The 16,693-nt window shown below is 35.6% G+C and overlaps 4 protein-coding genes across 4 annotated transcripts; 2 read left to right on the forward strand and 2 right to left on the reverse strand.

Moving 5' to 3' along the window:
* Positions 1–479: 479 nt before the first annotated feature.
* On the forward strand, positions 480–4,627 carry LOC118433945. Its single transcript, XM_035846468.1, has 4 exons — positions 480–2,064; positions 2,356–2,601; positions 2,688–2,954; positions 3,924–4,627. The coding sequence occupies exons 1-4, from the start codon at positions 2,002–2,004 to the stop codon at positions 3,963–3,965; spliced, it is 618 nt and encodes a 205-aa protein (XP_035702361.1). The 5' UTR covers positions 480–2,001; the 3' UTR covers positions 3,966–4,627.
* LOC110863418 (calpain-B) lies at positions 3,477–7,365 on the reverse strand. The gene is made up of 6 exons (XM_035846467.1): positions 7,211–7,365; positions 6,846–7,130; positions 6,634–6,782; positions 6,242–6,569; positions 5,764–6,102; positions 3,477–5,694 (listed from the first exon to the last, which is right to left on the reverse strand). Exons 1-6 carry the CDS (start codon positions 7,317–7,319, stop codon positions 4,631–4,633), a joined length of 2,274 nt encoding a protein of 757 aa, XP_035702360.1. The 5' UTR covers positions 7,320–7,365; the 3' UTR covers positions 3,477–4,630.
* A 1,530-nt stretch (positions 7,366–8,895) lies between these two features.
* LOC110863182 (transcription factor SOX-3) lies at positions 8,896–10,159 on the forward strand. Its single transcript, XM_022112432.2, has 3 exons — positions 8,896–9,038; positions 9,106–9,259; positions 9,327–10,159. The coding sequence occupies exons 1-3, from the start codon at positions 9,027–9,029 to the stop codon at positions 10,013–10,015; spliced, it is 855 nt and encodes a 284-aa protein (XP_021968124.1). The 5' UTR covers positions 8,896–9,026; the 3' UTR covers positions 10,016–10,159.
* A 2,926-nt stretch (positions 10,160–13,085) lies between these two features.
* Positions 13,086–16,006, reverse strand: LOC110842255. Its single transcript, XM_022087968.2, has 5 exons — positions 15,617–16,006; positions 14,554–14,810; positions 14,237–14,485; positions 13,422–14,174; positions 13,086–13,338 (listed from the first exon to the last, which is right to left on the reverse strand). Exons 1-5 carry the CDS (start codon positions 15,687–15,689, stop codon positions 13,264–13,266), a joined length of 1,407 nt encoding a protein of 468 aa, XP_021943660.2. The 5' UTR covers positions 15,690–16,006; the 3' UTR covers positions 13,086–13,263.
* Between the last annotated feature and the right edge of the window lie 687 nt (positions 16,007–16,693).

Raw genomic sequence — 16,693 nt, forward strand, 5'->3', positions numbered from 1 at the left:
ACTTATCTCAGTTTATGTATAGTATGAATGAAATGGGAAGAGACATACAATTTACATATTCATAATAAAATTCGTACATGGGTAGCTGCTTTGTGATGAAAATGTATGTACATACATATGTATATGTACACATATGTATGTATTTATATGTATGCAGCGATCTATGTATTGCAACCTTTGGAACGCTGATGCAAATGTGACATCAACATTTCAAAGGTCAAGGGATTCAAAATACATAGATGTAGTTTTCATATGTATCTCGCCTCTCATGTGTGTCCAAACCATATTGTGTGCAGGAGGAGATCACGAAGGGGAAGAGAGGATAGGAATGAGGAGCACAGAATGATGCCTACGTCATCATGATCATCATGATCATGAGGGCGTAGTTTGTGCATATGTAGCGTAAGTAAAGGTAGTGATCAAGTAGGCGTGGCTTATGTGATCACGTATATATAGAGTAAGCAGAGAGAGAAGAGAAGGAAAGTGTAGTTTTAGATTCAGGATCAGCAGGTTAGATTTAGTGATCATCAAGATCAAGTTCAAGGTTTAAATCTTCGGAAACTTAATAATAAGTTCCTGTCTAGATAATTAGTTAAAATTAAAATAATAGCATTAGCTCTCCCACGTATTCATAATACGAGCATTTCTGTAAAGTCAATATTTTTCAGTCGGTATTGATGTAAATAAATTTATTCATTATTCTTGTAAAAAAGTGAGTTTCTACTACAAATTTCTTGCACAACGTCACAAAGAAAAGGGGCATCCGCGAAAGTGGATGTGAATCAGGACACGCAATCCCATAATCGAATAGGGAGCGTTACAGTATGTACAGGGTAACTTCCTGTTTTAAACAAATGAAAGAGTGAGACAATTCGCCCAGTCCTTGATAACGTATGGTAAATGATTTTACGGACAGATTTTACTAAAATCTATCCATTTTGTAAAATTATTTTAGAAACTTTTACAAAATAAGAAGGTCCCTGATCTGCCCGAGCTTGCAAAATGTAAGACCATGCAGATTTATAAACCGTTCCAGTGTATTAGTACATGTATGTATGTACATACATATATTTAAAATAAGTGAGTGTCACATGGACAATGCCCAAATTTCAATATAGGTACATACACCCATAACTGACGAATTTTCCTTACATATGTACTTAACAGTTGGTAAATATTATTCATAAAGGGAACATATCATTATAACTGGTCGTTAAGATCAGTGCGAACAAGTGGCGCCGGTTAGACGCTCTAGCGAAATATGATATTTCATCCACTTCTGAACGATGGGTAAATTCATTAGTCATCATTTCATCATTTCATTCTGATAAGTCAGAATAGTATACATAAATCCGAATGCAAAGTACGAAACAATTGTGGATAGATTTGCGCCCAGTATTTTTCTATGTGTGCATAATTTTGTATGTACAGGAAGGGAAATTTGCATACCTAAAATAATGGGATCTCGTGGGATTATTTTTTAGGAAAAGGTGAAAAGAAGGATTAATATTGAAGACAAACGTTTAATTTGAATACGTACTAACGTCAAGTCCATTCCTTTCATTCCCGAGTCATTGTTTAATGGTAGAATTTATAGCTCCCTGGAAAACGAAATGTACATGCCTACATCCATAAATATTATAAACAATTATGGCGTTTGATGAGGGTGAGAAATAATAATGTGGCAGTCTAGCCAACTGTCGCCTAGATTAAAATTAACGCTTATGATGAAGCACAGACATTATGACGATGGCGCAATCTCCATTTACTGGATTCAAAGAATGCGTAAACTGAGTCACGGATAAGTTAAACCGATCAAATTTGCTTTCCTAAGGTGCATACAGCTAGGCGTCTAGATTAGCTTAGTCGAGATTCGGCATTCAATACCCTCACACAACTCTTGGATCTGCTTCTCTCCGGATTTAATTCAGACCACAAAGACATCAACTCTACAATTAGCGACCCTAAATCAAGATCTAAGATATTTAACATTGCTACACTATGGCCGTGAAAATATCGAAGATCGATAATCAGATTGCAAACTACATGTACATGACGACAAAGGTTAGCCAATTTATTGTCATGCTTTATAAAAGTCCAGAGATTTGCATTTTTTGCAAGCTATTATTTTCCTGGAAGGGGCCAAATTGAGAAAATCTCAATTTGCCCATATGTTAAAAGAATACAGTGCTATTTTCGTTAACGCGATTTGCATAAATAATTTTAATTGATGACTTGGAATAATTTCATACACATATTTTAATTACAATTTTCGTATCCCCCAATTTATACAAATCATAAGAAAAATACAAGTATAAGTGTTGAGTTAAACAAGAAAAGCTCCTTTATTTTCAGGGAACTCTTGCAGACATTACAATTACTGGGATCGTCCTCACTTTAATTGTGCATCCCGCGGTCACTTTCTGGCAATGGGATGCTAAATTGGATGCTAAACTTGACGAATTTGTATACGCTTGGACTACGACCGTCTGGAACCATATTTCTGAAAACCCTTGGCCTGGCTTTGCTGTAGCTTGTTACTTTTCGTGCTACGATGCAGTTTGGTATATGAAACGGCGATTGGGGGGAAGGTTTAATGATGTAAGAGGTTCAGCCTGCGAGCTTAATTATTCTTTAGTAAATTAAAAAAAAACGTCATTAATTTTCTCCACTTGAACAACTTGTAGGGATTCATTGTGAAGCTTGCCGGTGGGTATTTCACCTGTATTTGGGCCGTCTTGTGGATTGTCATCTTATTTGGAAGCATCCCAAATTCAGGATGCGCCATTCCACTCCCGGACAATATTTCCTGCCTCGTGATCATAATGGCTTTGTACTTCAGAACAATTACCTTTGCCTCATGCAGGTACTTTGAATTCACTGCTGCCTATGGCTCGGCCGAGGGACAAATTGTATCACCAGGTAAGAAAAACGAAGAGCGTGGGAAAACTGAGGTGTGAAATGAATATTATTGAATTTTTACACTAATTTTGATTTGGATTAAATTTATATTTTATAAATTTTAATAGATACCATATGCTAATGATAATATATGTAACTATGCACTACGTCTTCTTCTACGTACCTTTTGCAAGTTTTTTAATAATATGAATATAATGTATGAGTGAGTATGGAAATAATTATTTATATTTAGTCATGATTATCGTAACTGCGTACTTGAATATTTACGGAAACGATAAAGTACTTTCTTTTATGCTGTAGAAACACTTTGTCAAAAAAATATTTCATTCTCTACTTTTAAGTATGTGTTCTTGCTAATATACATATTATAATTAATTATATTTAAGATATGTTGCAATTTCTACGGAGGATTTATATTTTGATGCAAAACCGTGCAAAACCTTTAAATTTGCATACTTCCTTAGATTTTGAAAACAAATTAATTAATCATGTTTATGTCTTGGAACGAATTGTAATCTCAAAACTTCATTATAAAACATTCATGTCTACATGTAATTGTAATTACTTAAGTGAGTTTTATTTTTATCCTAAATAACCTTATGTTACTGATGGTATGATTGTGTTGTACGATAATGAATACAGCTTTTTCTGAGGTGAGGAAAGTAACCAAGGGCTACCCTCACGACAGAAAAGCGCATGGTTACGGCGAAGCCAAGGTATGCTTTCAAGACAGGGTCCTAAAACTTCCGCCACGGCCACAGCTCGAACGGTTGAATTTAGTGAAAAATTGTTGAAACAAAAAAATCAGACAATCACGAAATCTAGTGTCTTTTCAATTTTCTTTTTGCAAAACTCTAGTATTACAAGAATTTTAGGACCTTTGAAACTTTAAAATGAACCGGAAATTCAATTTTACCATGCAATGATCATGTCGGATATTGATTTTATTGTGCGGGCACTGATTACACACCATTTAAGATACGTTCGAGCAAAATCGGTTGAAAAATGAGAAACTTTTGATGGAGGTATCTGCAGCCGTTTAAGCTGCTTAATCGCATATTATGATAATTGCACCTTACCTATCTTATTGCTATTGGTAACCAACAAAACAATTCCAACCCAAAAACCAGAAAATAAAACTACATTTAAAAAACAGCATTCTTCGGTGAGGGTGCGACTAAAAACTTTTAAACAAGAGCATTGAACAAATTTTAAAATTTAATATTACCAACTTTTGCCTCACCGTGGGCATTTATTTAAATGCAGAATCATTTTGGACCCACGGTGAGGCAAAAGTTGGTCAATATTAAATTTTAAAATTTGTTCAATGCTCTTGTTTAAAAGTTTTTAGTCGCACCCTCACCGAAGAATGCTGTTTTTTAAATGTAGTTTTATATTACTTTATTATCACAAGTTTAATTCTTGAATAACATGATTAATCTATATTATTTTTTAATCTTTTCAATTAATTAAATTATGGGAAATGTTAACAAGTGTCGTAATTATAACATCTTTTAATTGAAAGAAAAATGTAAGTGCTTTAATTTCTTAATACGTTTAAATAATGAAACTATTTGCATGCATGCATAGATTAAAAAATTCTGATAATATTTGGTATTAGTCTCAAAATTTAAGTTATGGGTTTTACTAATTAAAAATATGTAGCTACAAGTTAGTCAAGAAATAAAAACTGAATCAAATCATGTTTTTATGAGTACAAGGTTTTCTCAATCCACTCATCCATCGTAAATGTGCACGCCTTTCCTCCATCGGGCACACCTTCTTTGAAAATCTCGATCAAATATTTCAACCTTAGTCCGCACATGATAAAATCATCAAATTTTAAAACTCCATCCTTATCCGCATATCTCAGCAGAATCGTTTGCAGAGTTTTATGATTAACTTTGAACCCAGACGAGGTCAATGCTTCACGCAGCTCAGATGAGTCCAAGGTGCCACTCTTGTCCTTGTCAAACCGAATGAAAACCATTTTCCATGTGTCAATACTATTCCATAAATCCTGAAACTCATCAAACCCCAACTTGCCAGAACGGTCAGCATCCATCATGGAAATCATGGAGCGACAGACGTCCTTGGAGAATCCATGAAATTCAAATTTCGTCGTGAATGTCGAGTCCAGCAGCGACTTTAGTTCCTCCCAATTCACTTCTAGATCTGGTCCTGCGACTAGTTTGAAAAATGCGAGAGCTTTCTTGCTACCTTTTCCGTCGTCATTGTCGGTAGTTCCACCTGCGGGTGTTGCTAGTTGTTTTCTTTTGTTATCATCGTCCCCATTTTTCAGCTTTGCGTCATCGGGAAGAAAAACATCGACAGCTTCGTCGTTTTCCTTCATGTCAACCTTTGCCTCGGTGAAGACCCGGAGAATAAATTCGCATTCCTCGTTGGGGTTAAAGGTCGATGGGACGATGCAATAGGTGCCGGGCGAAAGTTTAAACCTCGCACTAACTTCGCGACAATTTGTGAATTTGAGGGGATTTTGAATGGGAAAATTGCGTCGGAAGAAGGTCTCATCTAAGGGAGTGGTCTGCTTTGGGTAATCTTTTTTTACAGGGTAAATAGTGAAGCCGATTGGTAGAAAGGATTGTCCCATTTTTCGGCGAAATTTTTGCATCAAAGCGACAATTACGGTGCAATCGGGGTCATCGTCATCTTCGTCTGGGTCGGTCAATTCAATTAGATATTGCGGGTTAAGGGGAAACGTATCACGGAAGTTGCGACAGCCACCGGCAGACACGCCTTTCACCCATGATCCTGTTCAAATATTAGTAAATGCATGTATGTACGTATTTTTTAGTCAGTTTTCATCTTAATTCTGCATACCTTGGAAGGAATTGGAAACCCACTTCCTCTTCTTGCCCATGGCGACATTCTCCTGTTCCTGCTTTCCCTTCAAATTATCCAATTCATCCAAAACATCCGCATCGAGGTGACAAATATCCAGATTTGTGAAATGAGTCTTGAAATCTGCATAACTTATCCAAAATTCTCCGTCCGACTTGAAAGACAAATCGATTTGGTGAGGTGTGTTTTTCAGCAGATCCCACTCTTTCGACGAGTCACTCCAAGCACCTTCCCACTCGGACTTTCCCCAAGGATTTCGTACTCGGATGAGCTCCACAGTTTTATTCTTCTTTGTTGTCGCTGGGACGTATCGGTTACCTGAATTAGTCAAGAAGAGGCTGTAGATTTCATTTGATACAATTTGTAAAAAAGTGCACTTTGGAGCCGATAACAATTAAATATGGATATTTGGCAAACTTAATCAATTTAGATGACAATATAGATAAATGTTACCCACTTGATAACCCATCCCCATACCGTCTCGTCCGAACTGCAGCAGTCGCGGTTGTCGGAATCTCTACAATTTTCACGTCCGTGATGGAGTATGCATGTCCTCTGATAAGCCCCAGCGGTCCCTTCCCCTCTATCACGCCAGGCTCCGAATCGAGCGAGCAACCCATAAATGACGACCTCATGAATGCTTTTGTCATCAGTTGAAACAGGTATTTTTCATTGTCCTCGGCGACTTTGCATATCTCAGTCACTCCTCCGGTAAAGTCCTCCATCGCCTCCGTCATATTTCCTCCCACTAATGCTTCATATGACCCGTGCTGTTTTGCATAAGCCTGTAATTCAGATTATTTATACATTTTTCACAAGCTAAAAGAAATGTAAATAATAAGCACATACTTTCTCTATGAGAGCACTCCAGAATTCCGTCTTATCTTGGGATTGCATGAAAACAAGGCGACCGTTTCTGGTGGGAAGACGGTCATCAATCACCACATCGACCCAGCGGCCAAATTTCCAGAAGCGGAAGTGGAACGCGCCATTGTATTCTGAAAATGTGTATGTAGAACATCACTTAATTTTTAAATTTCAAGTATACGCATCGAGCAAACCTTTGTCTGAGAAGCTGCCGTTGTCCTCAGGGACGACGAGGTGGAATAATTCCTTGTTGAGGGTGAGATTCGCCACGGCTGCGAGAAACCAACAGTTTCCGAGCTCACCTTGGCAGACATCGAATCGCGAAACACCGTCGGAAAAGAAGGCCGGATTTGAGACGATTTCCGACGGTCGTTTCCACTCAACGGGAGGATGGACGGGCGACTTTGGGAAGATGGAGGAATCCTCGCAGGGAAAATTGATGTCGGTAAATAATTTGTTGCCTGATGGGCCACAAGCTTCTGTAAAATTTCATTACACTTTTTAATATCAATTATATATTTATTGGATGAAATTTATGCATGGAATTTATATGAATTACCTTTTTTAATTTCATAATAATCCAGTACTTTCCCAGTTTTTGATCTGAAACCACTTCCCCTTTCACCAAAACGGTAAACCAGTATTCCTGATGGGAGTGAATAAGGCATTATTAACTTAGTCTTAATATTTCATTAATTCAATTTCAGACTTGTTAACGAATCTGAGGTATGAGAAGAAATGAGCTGGAAATTAATTATGCTGTTCGTATTAGTTTGTCCAGATTTTATGAAAAAATTAAAATTATTAGCCACTTAAAGTTGAATTTATTATATAAATAAATTTAGTCATCCTATTTTTGGAGTTGCCAATCTTTATCTCCTCCCCCTAAATGTTGAATTGTGTATTTATAAAATTTAAATATGCAGAAAAAATACCCATATGAGGCATGTCATGCATTCATAGAGAGCAGTTATTATTAATGAAGGTAATTTCGTATTGACAGTTGATTACTGTCTTAAATTTATGCACGCTTACTTATTTAAATATTATGCATGAAATCGAATTTGCGAATTTTGGAAATTCGTGATGGGCTGGAAAAGAAGTAATGAGCATGAATCTTGAAAATTGTAAATATTAATTTAAAAAAATGCACACGGTGCATGGAAATGGGACATGACTGGAGTATGTAACAAGTAATGTACTTCAACTTATACATACATAAATCACACGTTTTGGGTCAAGATCAATTTCAATATGACAACAAAATTAGACTGCTGTCCATTCTTCTCATAAGGATCGTATGTACATATACTGGAAGGTTTCATTATTCACAAACACACACCCTGTAATTATGGATTTGATTATACATACGTAGATAAAAGCATTAGTTTTTATCTGCTCAAATACGAACAGTTCATCAATCAAATAATAAAGGATTGTGCTCTTATTCTATTTTTCAAAAGTAAACCTTCCAAATTATTTGACACGGTTTTCGGCCAGGTTTCATCCTTAATAGAATTGTAAAAATATTCTCTTAAGGGACTTGCATCTATAAATTGCAGACTACATAAATTCCCATTAAGTAGGAGTAATCGTTAGGTACGGTTTACTTTTATAAAGATTGAATGATCATAACTTAAGGTTTTGTCACATTCTCCATGATGAATTTAAATCTCAAAATGTTTACCAAAGTACCAAAGTCTAGACTGCACTTCCATCTGAAAGATTGAGTGAAGTAAAGAGCAAACCCACTGCATTTCATGACGATCTTATTTGCACAAGTTAACAAATGATAATTGACAAGTTTTGTAGTGTTGATTGTACCCGACAATTTTTTCACGTTGTGTGAAGTTGTAACAGTTACGAAGGCTAATTAAGTGCATAGTAATCTGTTACACAGAAGTTTAGCTGTCATTGACACACTAAGCTAAATTATAAATACATAAACAGAGAAATCGAAAGGGAACATTACTACAAGTTATGCAATATATGGGGCATCTCCAATTACGCAATTCTACAAGTTTAAGTACTAAACTATGCATCTTCTCCATGCACCTGACAAGTATGTGGACAAGTGTCATGCATTCGGTCACTGTGGTCACAATTGTAATGTTTCGCCTGAGGAATTCATAATACAAAGATGTTGACCAATTCGACACTGGCACAAATTCGCTTCTTGGTCGTTCCATGCGTCGTTATGTTAATTGAAAGTACTTTGAATTTAAACCAGATAATTAAAGCACTTCATTACCTTTGATACAGTGTATTTAAGCACTGGTCAACAGCCCATTCAACATTCATTCAGCGTGCTCATCTTCTCCTTGTTTGCATTTGATTCCAAGAAAAACTGAAGATTTTGTTTCATTTTGTAGACAATGATGGATAAGGTGTGCAATATTTTGGATATTTTTCATACGGAAAAAATTGTAATGTCTAAAATCACATCTATTTCAGAGAGTACTTCTTCTCCTGGTGACCGTGGGTGTGGTGGCGGCTCTGCCAAAACCTCAATATTATGGCGGCGGTGGGGGTGCCCCTTCTGCAGCCGTGGCTGTTTCGAGCCCAAGCGGTGGCGGTGGTGGTTCTGCTCCAAATTATGCCAGCGCAGGTATGCACGTATCTTACGAATATTATGATTACTAAATTCTAATATACGATTTTTCATGATAATTAAGGTCCTGCCCCTCAACAACCGGCCCCCCAACCTGCCGCTGCTCAACCCCCACCATCCGCCCCAGCACCGAGTTACAGCTCATCATCATCATCCAGTTCTGGTGGATTAGCTCCGAGCTCAGGTGGCGATGGCGGAAGTAGCAGCGGCGGCGGTGGTTCTGGAGGAAATCTGCAAGTCCAATGCAAATCACAAGAGACTGCGCCAGGATCGGGATCCTTTAAATTTTCCTGTGAAGGAGTCGACCCCAACCAAATTTCTCTCCGCTCAGAACACATCTTGTGGTTGGAAGGACCTGCCGGACAGAAGCAAGTTATCGATGTCGATATCCCCAACTACAAGATTGAGGAACTCATCAAGGCCGGATTCAAGCCATCGCAAGGACAAGGAACGCAGATTAACTTGAAGCTGAAGAAGCCCGATCAGACTTATGAGGCTCAGAAGGATGACATCAAGTCTCAACAAGGGACACCAACGGTTAATTTGCAGTACGAGCCTGTTCAGAAGACAGTGGCTCATTTCCCGAGCGACAAGCCATACTCACCACTCCAGGGACCACTCCTCCCACCCGGTGGTGGTAGCAGTGGAAGCAGCAGCAGTAGCAGCAGTGGGGGTGCCCCACCTCCTTCGTCAGGTGGGAGTCGTTACCAGCGACAAACTTTCCACTCCAGTCCGTACTATTTACGAGTTTAAATGTTATGGAAAACTTGAAACTTTGCTGTTGTTGATTTTGTCTTGTTTATTACTTGATTTTGTAATGGGTTTTATAATTTTCAAAATTTTGTACATCTCTGTGAAGATTGAATAAATAACTGGTTTGATTGATATAAATATGTATATAAATCCATTTTGATGATGTAGTTGTATCATGTAATACCAATTCAAAGACCTGAGAATGCATTATTTAATTTTATATTCAAAATTAAAATTCAGCTTGAGCGAACGTGCATATGTACATTGGATACGCATATGCAGGACTCATCCTCAGAAAATGACTATCTCACAGTAAATGACTATGACAAATGAAAATCATATTTACATAAACCAAAAATTCGTTGAACTTGGATTTTGTCGTCATTGAATCCGAATGTGCAAATATTTAGTTCCGATCGTAAATTCTTATCTTAATCTCTTTAGCTTTTCTCTTGTTTAACTGAAAACATGCTCCGCAGAACCGTTTTGTTTGTCTCCTAAATATTTATAACAACCTTACACACATGTGCATACATTCATGTATTCGCTTTTGTCCTTGTCAAGGCAAACGTTTGTGTATCTTTCTACTCAATAGTTTTGTAATGCATTCAAATTGTAGTTAATTTAACTATAATAGCCTTTATTAGCAACAAAATATTTAGCAACATTTTAAAGTCGTAAATGAATTATCCCTTACTACTAAATTTAAAACAATGATTTTTGATTTATTAGACTACCAAAACTAACTCATATATACGATTACGTATACTTTTAATCTAACCACTCATGCCCTTTTAAACCTGATGTTGTGCATATGACAAAGTAAGTCACTATGGTCCCAACAATCTGCAAATAATGAAACGAATTACTTTTCCCAATATACAAAATGTGATATTCTGAAAATTACACTGAATATTGTTGTCCAATAAAGCTTAAAACAGATCCCACTAATTGCTACTGTATGATCAGAGGAGTCATGCAAAATCATCACAAATTCCTTCATCCTGATTCCATGGTTCTGTTCTGTTTGGATCTGGCATTGCAACCACCTTCTCATGCACCCAGCCCTTTCTGACAGATCACCACAAAAAAATAAAATTGTGCAAAAGTTGACAGCGTAAAATAGAGTAGAAAGCTTATCTGACGTAGAATTCTCTACTATAAAAATTAAATTGATGTAACTTGAGTAATACATAATTCCATTTAACACGAAGCCGAAAACTATGTTGGATGTCGCATCGTTAATCAAATGACAAAATTCTTTTAATGCGTCGTATTCTTTAATGACCAAATTTATTGACGTTGTTCCACCCTTCAGTTCCACCCACGTCTGAAAATTTTTAACTGCCGTCCACAAAGTGAGACACCCCATGAGAAGGAGACCCTCAGCAAAGTATGAATAAAATGCGGAAATCTGGGTGCAGATAAAGCTGGCGATGGCAGCTATGCAATCCAAGAAATTTAATTGTTCAATTGATGGCGGGATGGCGTAATTTGATGTCTCCAGAAAGAATTTAAATCGACCTAGAGCTATGTATCTAGATATGAATGTGGTCAAATGAGACTGTTCTACTTCGTCCAATAAGCGAATGACCAATCCCACAAGTAATGGTGTCATGCAAATGACATAGGTGCACCATTTTGATGTAATCTGAAGGGAAATTCATATATTTTGTTAGTTTGTAGTTTACAGATTCGATAAAGTTAGCTCATAATTTATGAGTCATAAAGTTACCACTCTTTTTGTTTTAAACGTTTCCAGATGTCGGTGATTTATAATGAATTGGAAAATCTTGAGAAATTTGGTCGATCCGAACCATAAACTCTTGATGAACATTATTTTGTAAATAAATTCACTCACTTCGGTAAAAATCTTAAAATATGCAACTGGGTGGATAGAACTGGTTAGTTTGTCGTATGGAAATGACCTGGCAGATGTGGAAAATCCGAAAAGTACGATAAATGTTTCTATCAAAGTAATAATCTGCAAAATGAAATAACTTCTTAATTTGTGCACGTAGCATTGTAAGAATTCTATTTAAAATACGTAACCTTTAGGAATGCTTTATGTCGAACTATCTGACATTGGACTAGTCGTGTAACCTGTTTGTATTGCACTACGTCCCAGACACGATAAGTACAACGGAATGGGATAAAGCAGATGTAGTATCCGATGTTGAAATACGCCGTGTACAAATTTAGAATATCTGAATATTCTTCATTCTCTTGAGCCATTCCTAATTCTACAAGATGCTCTGGAGTAAATTTCATTTTGTTCAACTTCGAGTTGTTTATTTATTATCTGGAAATATAATGGAACACTTATCACGATTTTATGCCTTTCATTTAATAAAATTTTGTAGTGAAGATCTTGGTATGAAAAATTAGAAAAATATGTAAAGCTAAATAATTGGAGAGTCAGAAAGTGAGATACCTTATAAATGACATTCATGTATACTGTTTTTAAGTATTTAATACTTCTTACTGATTTCTTATGGGTACTTGAGTTTAAAAATTACCTACTTTCCTAAAACCAGCTTTACTCTGGAAGTTATGTATGTATCCCCTGATTAGTGACTTGTTCACAGTGCTTACTATGATACCATGAAACAAATTATGACAATATATTGTCATATCAATATATTGCAATATAATTCGTTAAACCAGGTAAACAACTTATTGTCATCATAATGGATTACAATTTTTGAAATTCAATTTCAAATAATTACATAAATTTCCACCGCAAACACTTTTACACACTTGAGTTTACATATGCATGCCTATTAAAATAAAGAAAGATTTAACAATGATCGATTGAATTCCGTGTTAGAAATTCAATAAGTTACACAAGAACATGCTCTTAAGTAATTGAGTGATGTAAATATCTAGAAATAGAAATTAGGGTGTACGAATCGAGTGCTAAATATATGCATTGGGAATTTATTGAGCATGACGTTGTACTGGGAATTGTACTGTACTTATGTATATATAATAACTGTACGAAAGTAAATATTTGTTGGTGGGGGGGACGAATGCATATTTTTAAGGCCAATTTTACTTTTCCAAATTTAAAATTGCTTTATTACTATCAAACCTAAATTTTACTATGCTAAAAACAATTTGTTATTAGATTGTGGGTACGCTGATTGTAGATTTCAAGGCCTAAGAATCCTCCTAAGAATCAATGATTAATGAAAAAGCGTCTATGTAAATTAGTATGCACATATTTATAGTTGAAAATTTGTTATTCATTGCGGCCATTCTTTTCCCCTAAGGTCAGAAGTTCCGCATATGACAAAATAAGTCACAACCGTTCCAACAATCTGTAATATTTAAGAAAATACATTATGCAATGTGTAAGTAGCTCTTCATTTCAAAAAGTTCATATTAGATTTTAATTAATTACGCCGAAAATTGTTGCCCAATGCAAAGTGAAACACATTCCGTTAACTGCCACCGTATGATGAGACGAGTCGTACAAAATCATGATAAATTCCTTTACGCCAAGGCCACCATTTTGGTCCGTCCGAGTCTGGCCTTCTAACCACTTCTTTATGACGTTAGAAGGTCTTGCCGCTAGATCGCCGCATAAATATAAAATGACAATAAAATTAAAGACAAAGTATAGCGTAGAAAGTTTATCGGATGTCGAATTATCCACGATGAAAACCCCATTGATATAATTTGAATAATAAACAATTCCGTTTAAAATATATACAAAAACCAAAGGAGATATCGCGTCGTTTATTAGACGGCAAAAATTCTTTAAAACTTGGTACTCGTTGAGGACTGAGGTTGGCCTTTGACTTCCGTGATTTGTTATGAAGGTCTCGAACCCGATGACCGCTGTCCATAAAGTGAGGCACCCCATGAGAAGTAGACCTTCTGCAAAATAGGTTGATGTTGACGAAATTATAGAGAAAAATAAGGTGAGTATGGCCACCACGTAATCAAGTGAATTCATCGAATCCTGCATTCTTGAAGAACGGACAGACGCAGACGCCGCCTTGTCCAAGAAGAATTTAAACCGACCCTCTGCGACATAGCGAGATATGAAAGGGGTTGAGTGAGATTGTCCCGTTTCGTACATTATACGAGAAATTAATCCCACAATTAAAGGGGCCAGACAGATGACGTAAGTGCAGCATTTTGAAGTTATCTGTGGTAAATAAATTTGTTTTTAGCCCAAATTAGTTGAAATTGAACATCTGTTAAGAGTACCTTTTCTTTATTTTGAAATATCTTCATGTGTCGGTTGTTTGTGATAAACTGTGAAATCTTAAGAAACTTTGTCGAGCCGAACCACATATTTTGCATGAAGATTAATTTGAGAAGGATGTCGCTCAGATCGATGCATACCTTGAAATACGCAGCTGGATGGACGGTACGAGTTAATTTATAGTATGGAAATCTTCTTAGGCGCGTAATAAACCCAAAAAATACGACAGGTGTGAAAATTGCAGTTAATATCTGTAGGTTAAATGGGTTTTGTCATTAACAATGGTTTTGCATATGCAATTAATTTTTGCCAGACCTACCTTTTGAGCTTTATTCTGGTGCATGTTATAACAATGAGTTTTTCCTGCAACCGTAGATTTTTCCACATCGTTGATATTTCCTTTAATCAAGCGATAACGGAAAGGGACGAGGAAGAGGTGATAACCAATATTGAAATATGACTTGTAGAAATTTAAAATATCGGGAACGTCATAGCTTCTCTCAAACCAACCTGGTCCAGATACGACAACTGATTGATGTACATTAGGAAATTTTGCATGCAACTTTTCTATCATTTCTATATTTTAAAGAGTAAGATTAGGATTAACGAATACGTATCAATGGATTTTGATAAATACTGTGGTAATGGAGAAAAGTTCTGGGACTGATTGTGAGTCATGAACAGAGGGCGGATATGTATGTATTTCTAACTTTTTCATATCAAATCAGATCGTACTAAAACTTTGTATACTGACATCCCATCGAAGCGTGATCTCAAAAATTCAAACATGGTTTTCCATATTTTACATATTTTAGTATACTTACATATACATATTTTCATACATATTTTGAGGTTTTTTTTCGTACATGCACATATTTTTCTACATAATCGAGCCTTTTTCCAAAAATACATATTTTAATACATTTCAAGGTTTTTTATGTGAAAATATTTCTCTTTATTGAGTAGTTAAAGTAATGATAGTGGTGTTCAATTCATGTGAACGATTAGCAAATCCAGTTTGCCCCATTTTTCAAGTCAAAAAATTACCCCTGAAAACCTCTAAATATAACTAATGTCGCTTTATGGGTCATTAGCTGAAGATTAAAATGAAATATTTAATACTTCGTTGATAAGGGTGCTAACAATTTAAAAGGTCTGGACAATTAAATATAAATACAGTAGAAAATTGCAATTGAAAAATATTTTTTATGTGCATATTTTCGTGTTTTTTAAGCACATATTACATACATATTTTGAGGAATTTAAGTACATACATATCCGCCCTATGGTCATGAATATTAGTGAAATTTAGATGAATGAAATAGTGCTTGGTTAAATAAATTATGCTAAATGTTTGGTAACTTGTGAGCAGAGGGTCTCACCTTGTGTAAACATAATTCTTCGGGTACTGACTAATTCTGTAATGAAATTTTTTGATGTATATACAGGATACATCTATCTAATAATAACATTTTTCCCTATATTACTTAGGAAGACAGAAAATATCCATAAAAAACGAATTCGATTCATTTTAATCAGAAATATTTATACATTATACGTATTTATGGACACCTTATAATTGATTTTTGCGTTGGCCAAAGTTACCTTCTATTCGTACGATTTTTATTTGTCTGAAAGTATTTCAAAACGTATGTGCAGAATTCCGCAGTTAACTTTAATAAATTTGTACGAACTGTGGAAAATTTTCAGTGTCGATAAACGTCAAACATTTCAAGGTCAAAATAAGTATATTCATGAAGATAGTAATTCGTATACTAGTTAATGCTCATGTTGCAGAATTATTACCTTTCTTATCAGAAGATACGGTAGTAATATTGAGCTGATAATGTCGACCGACAAAAGTATATAATTTTAACCACGGGTTTGCCTCCAACTCATCAACATGACATGATCTTTGTTTCAGTTGTAAAAATGATTGTATTGTAAGAAGTCTTCTGGACAAGTTTATACCTTCGAAACAAACCCTTTCAGGAAAACTTCCTTAGAGTCATAAGAATATTAAAGCGACGTGTTTTAAATGAAACTAATGTTTTTTTTATATTATACATGATATGACCACACAGGGTGCATAACATTTTGTTTTCCGTGGTTTTTTCTAAGGGGGTGATGCAAGGATGAATTTTTTCACAAAATTAAAAGTTCAGAGATTGTATGCAATTTTCCCATGAATTTTGTTGTCGGTCAAATTTTACAAATTATAATATCCTGCGCCTAAAACTCTCACAAGTATCCCGAAAGTTAAATATATATAACTTATTTTTGGAATTTAGACTTAATTAGCTATGTACACAGCGTAAAACGAGCATATGTATATAATAAATCAGAGGAATTTTATAGGTTGATGTTCTATTTATAATATATTATCCTATCTGCTCGCATAATGAGTCAGAAGTAGAACTATTTATTAGATAACCTGGTTTAACAAAATGCTGAAGTGG

The sequence above is a fragment of the Folsomia candida genome, unplaced genomic scaffold (genome assembly GCF_002217175.1).
Source record: "Folsomia candida strain VU population unplaced genomic scaffold, ASM221717v1 Fcan01_Sc001, whole genome shotgun sequence".
In the NCBI taxonomy this organism is placed as follows: domain Eukaryota; kingdom Metazoa; phylum Arthropoda; class Collembola; order Entomobryomorpha; family Isotomidae; genus Folsomia; species Folsomia candida.

Excerpts from the sequence above, each read along its gene's own strand:
- LOC118433945 (XM_035846468.1), top strand. The coding sequence starts at position 2,002 with ATGGCCGTGAAAATATCGAAGATCGATAATCAGATTGCAAACTACATG. Across the intron at positions 2,602-2,687 it reads TGGGGGGAAGGTTTAATGAT|GGATTCATTGTGAAGCTTGC; the intron begins GTAAGAGGTTCA and ends AACAACTTGTAG. Across the intron at positions 2,955-3,923 it reads AAGAGCGTGGGAAAACTGAG|AAAAATGAGAAACTTTTGAT; the intron begins GTGTGAAATGAA and ends CAAAATCGGTTG.
- LOC110863418 (XM_035846467.1), bottom strand. The coding sequence starts at position 7,319 with ATGCCTTATTCACTCCCATCAGGAATACTGGTTTACCGTTTTGGTGAA. Across the intron at positions 7,131-7,210 it reads TTATTATGAAATTAAAAAAG|AAGCTTGTGGCCCATCAGGC; the intron begins GTAATTCATATA and ends GAAATTTTACAG. Across the intron at positions 6,570-6,633 it reads GGAGTGCTCTCATAGAGAAA|GCTTATGCAAAACAGCACGG; the intron begins GTATGTGCTTAT and ends TCTGAATTACAG.
- LOC110863182 (XM_022112432.2), top strand. Across the intron at positions 9,260-9,326 it reads TCCAAATTATGCCAGCGCAG|GTCCTGCCCCTCAACAACCG; the intron begins GTATGCACGTAT and ends ATGATAATTAAG.
- LOC110842255 (XM_022087968.2), bottom strand. The coding sequence starts at position 15,689 with ATGTATCCTGTATATACATCAAAAAATTTCATTACAGAATTAGTCAGT. Across the intron at positions 14,486-14,553 it reads ACCAGAATAAAGCTCAAAAG|ATATTAACTGCAATTTTCAC; the intron begins GTAGGTCTGGCA and ends TTTAACCTACAG. Across the intron at positions 13,339-13,421 it reads ATTGGGCAACAATTTTCGGC|ATTGTTGGAACGGTTGTGAC; the intron begins GTAATTAATTAA and ends TAAATATTACAG.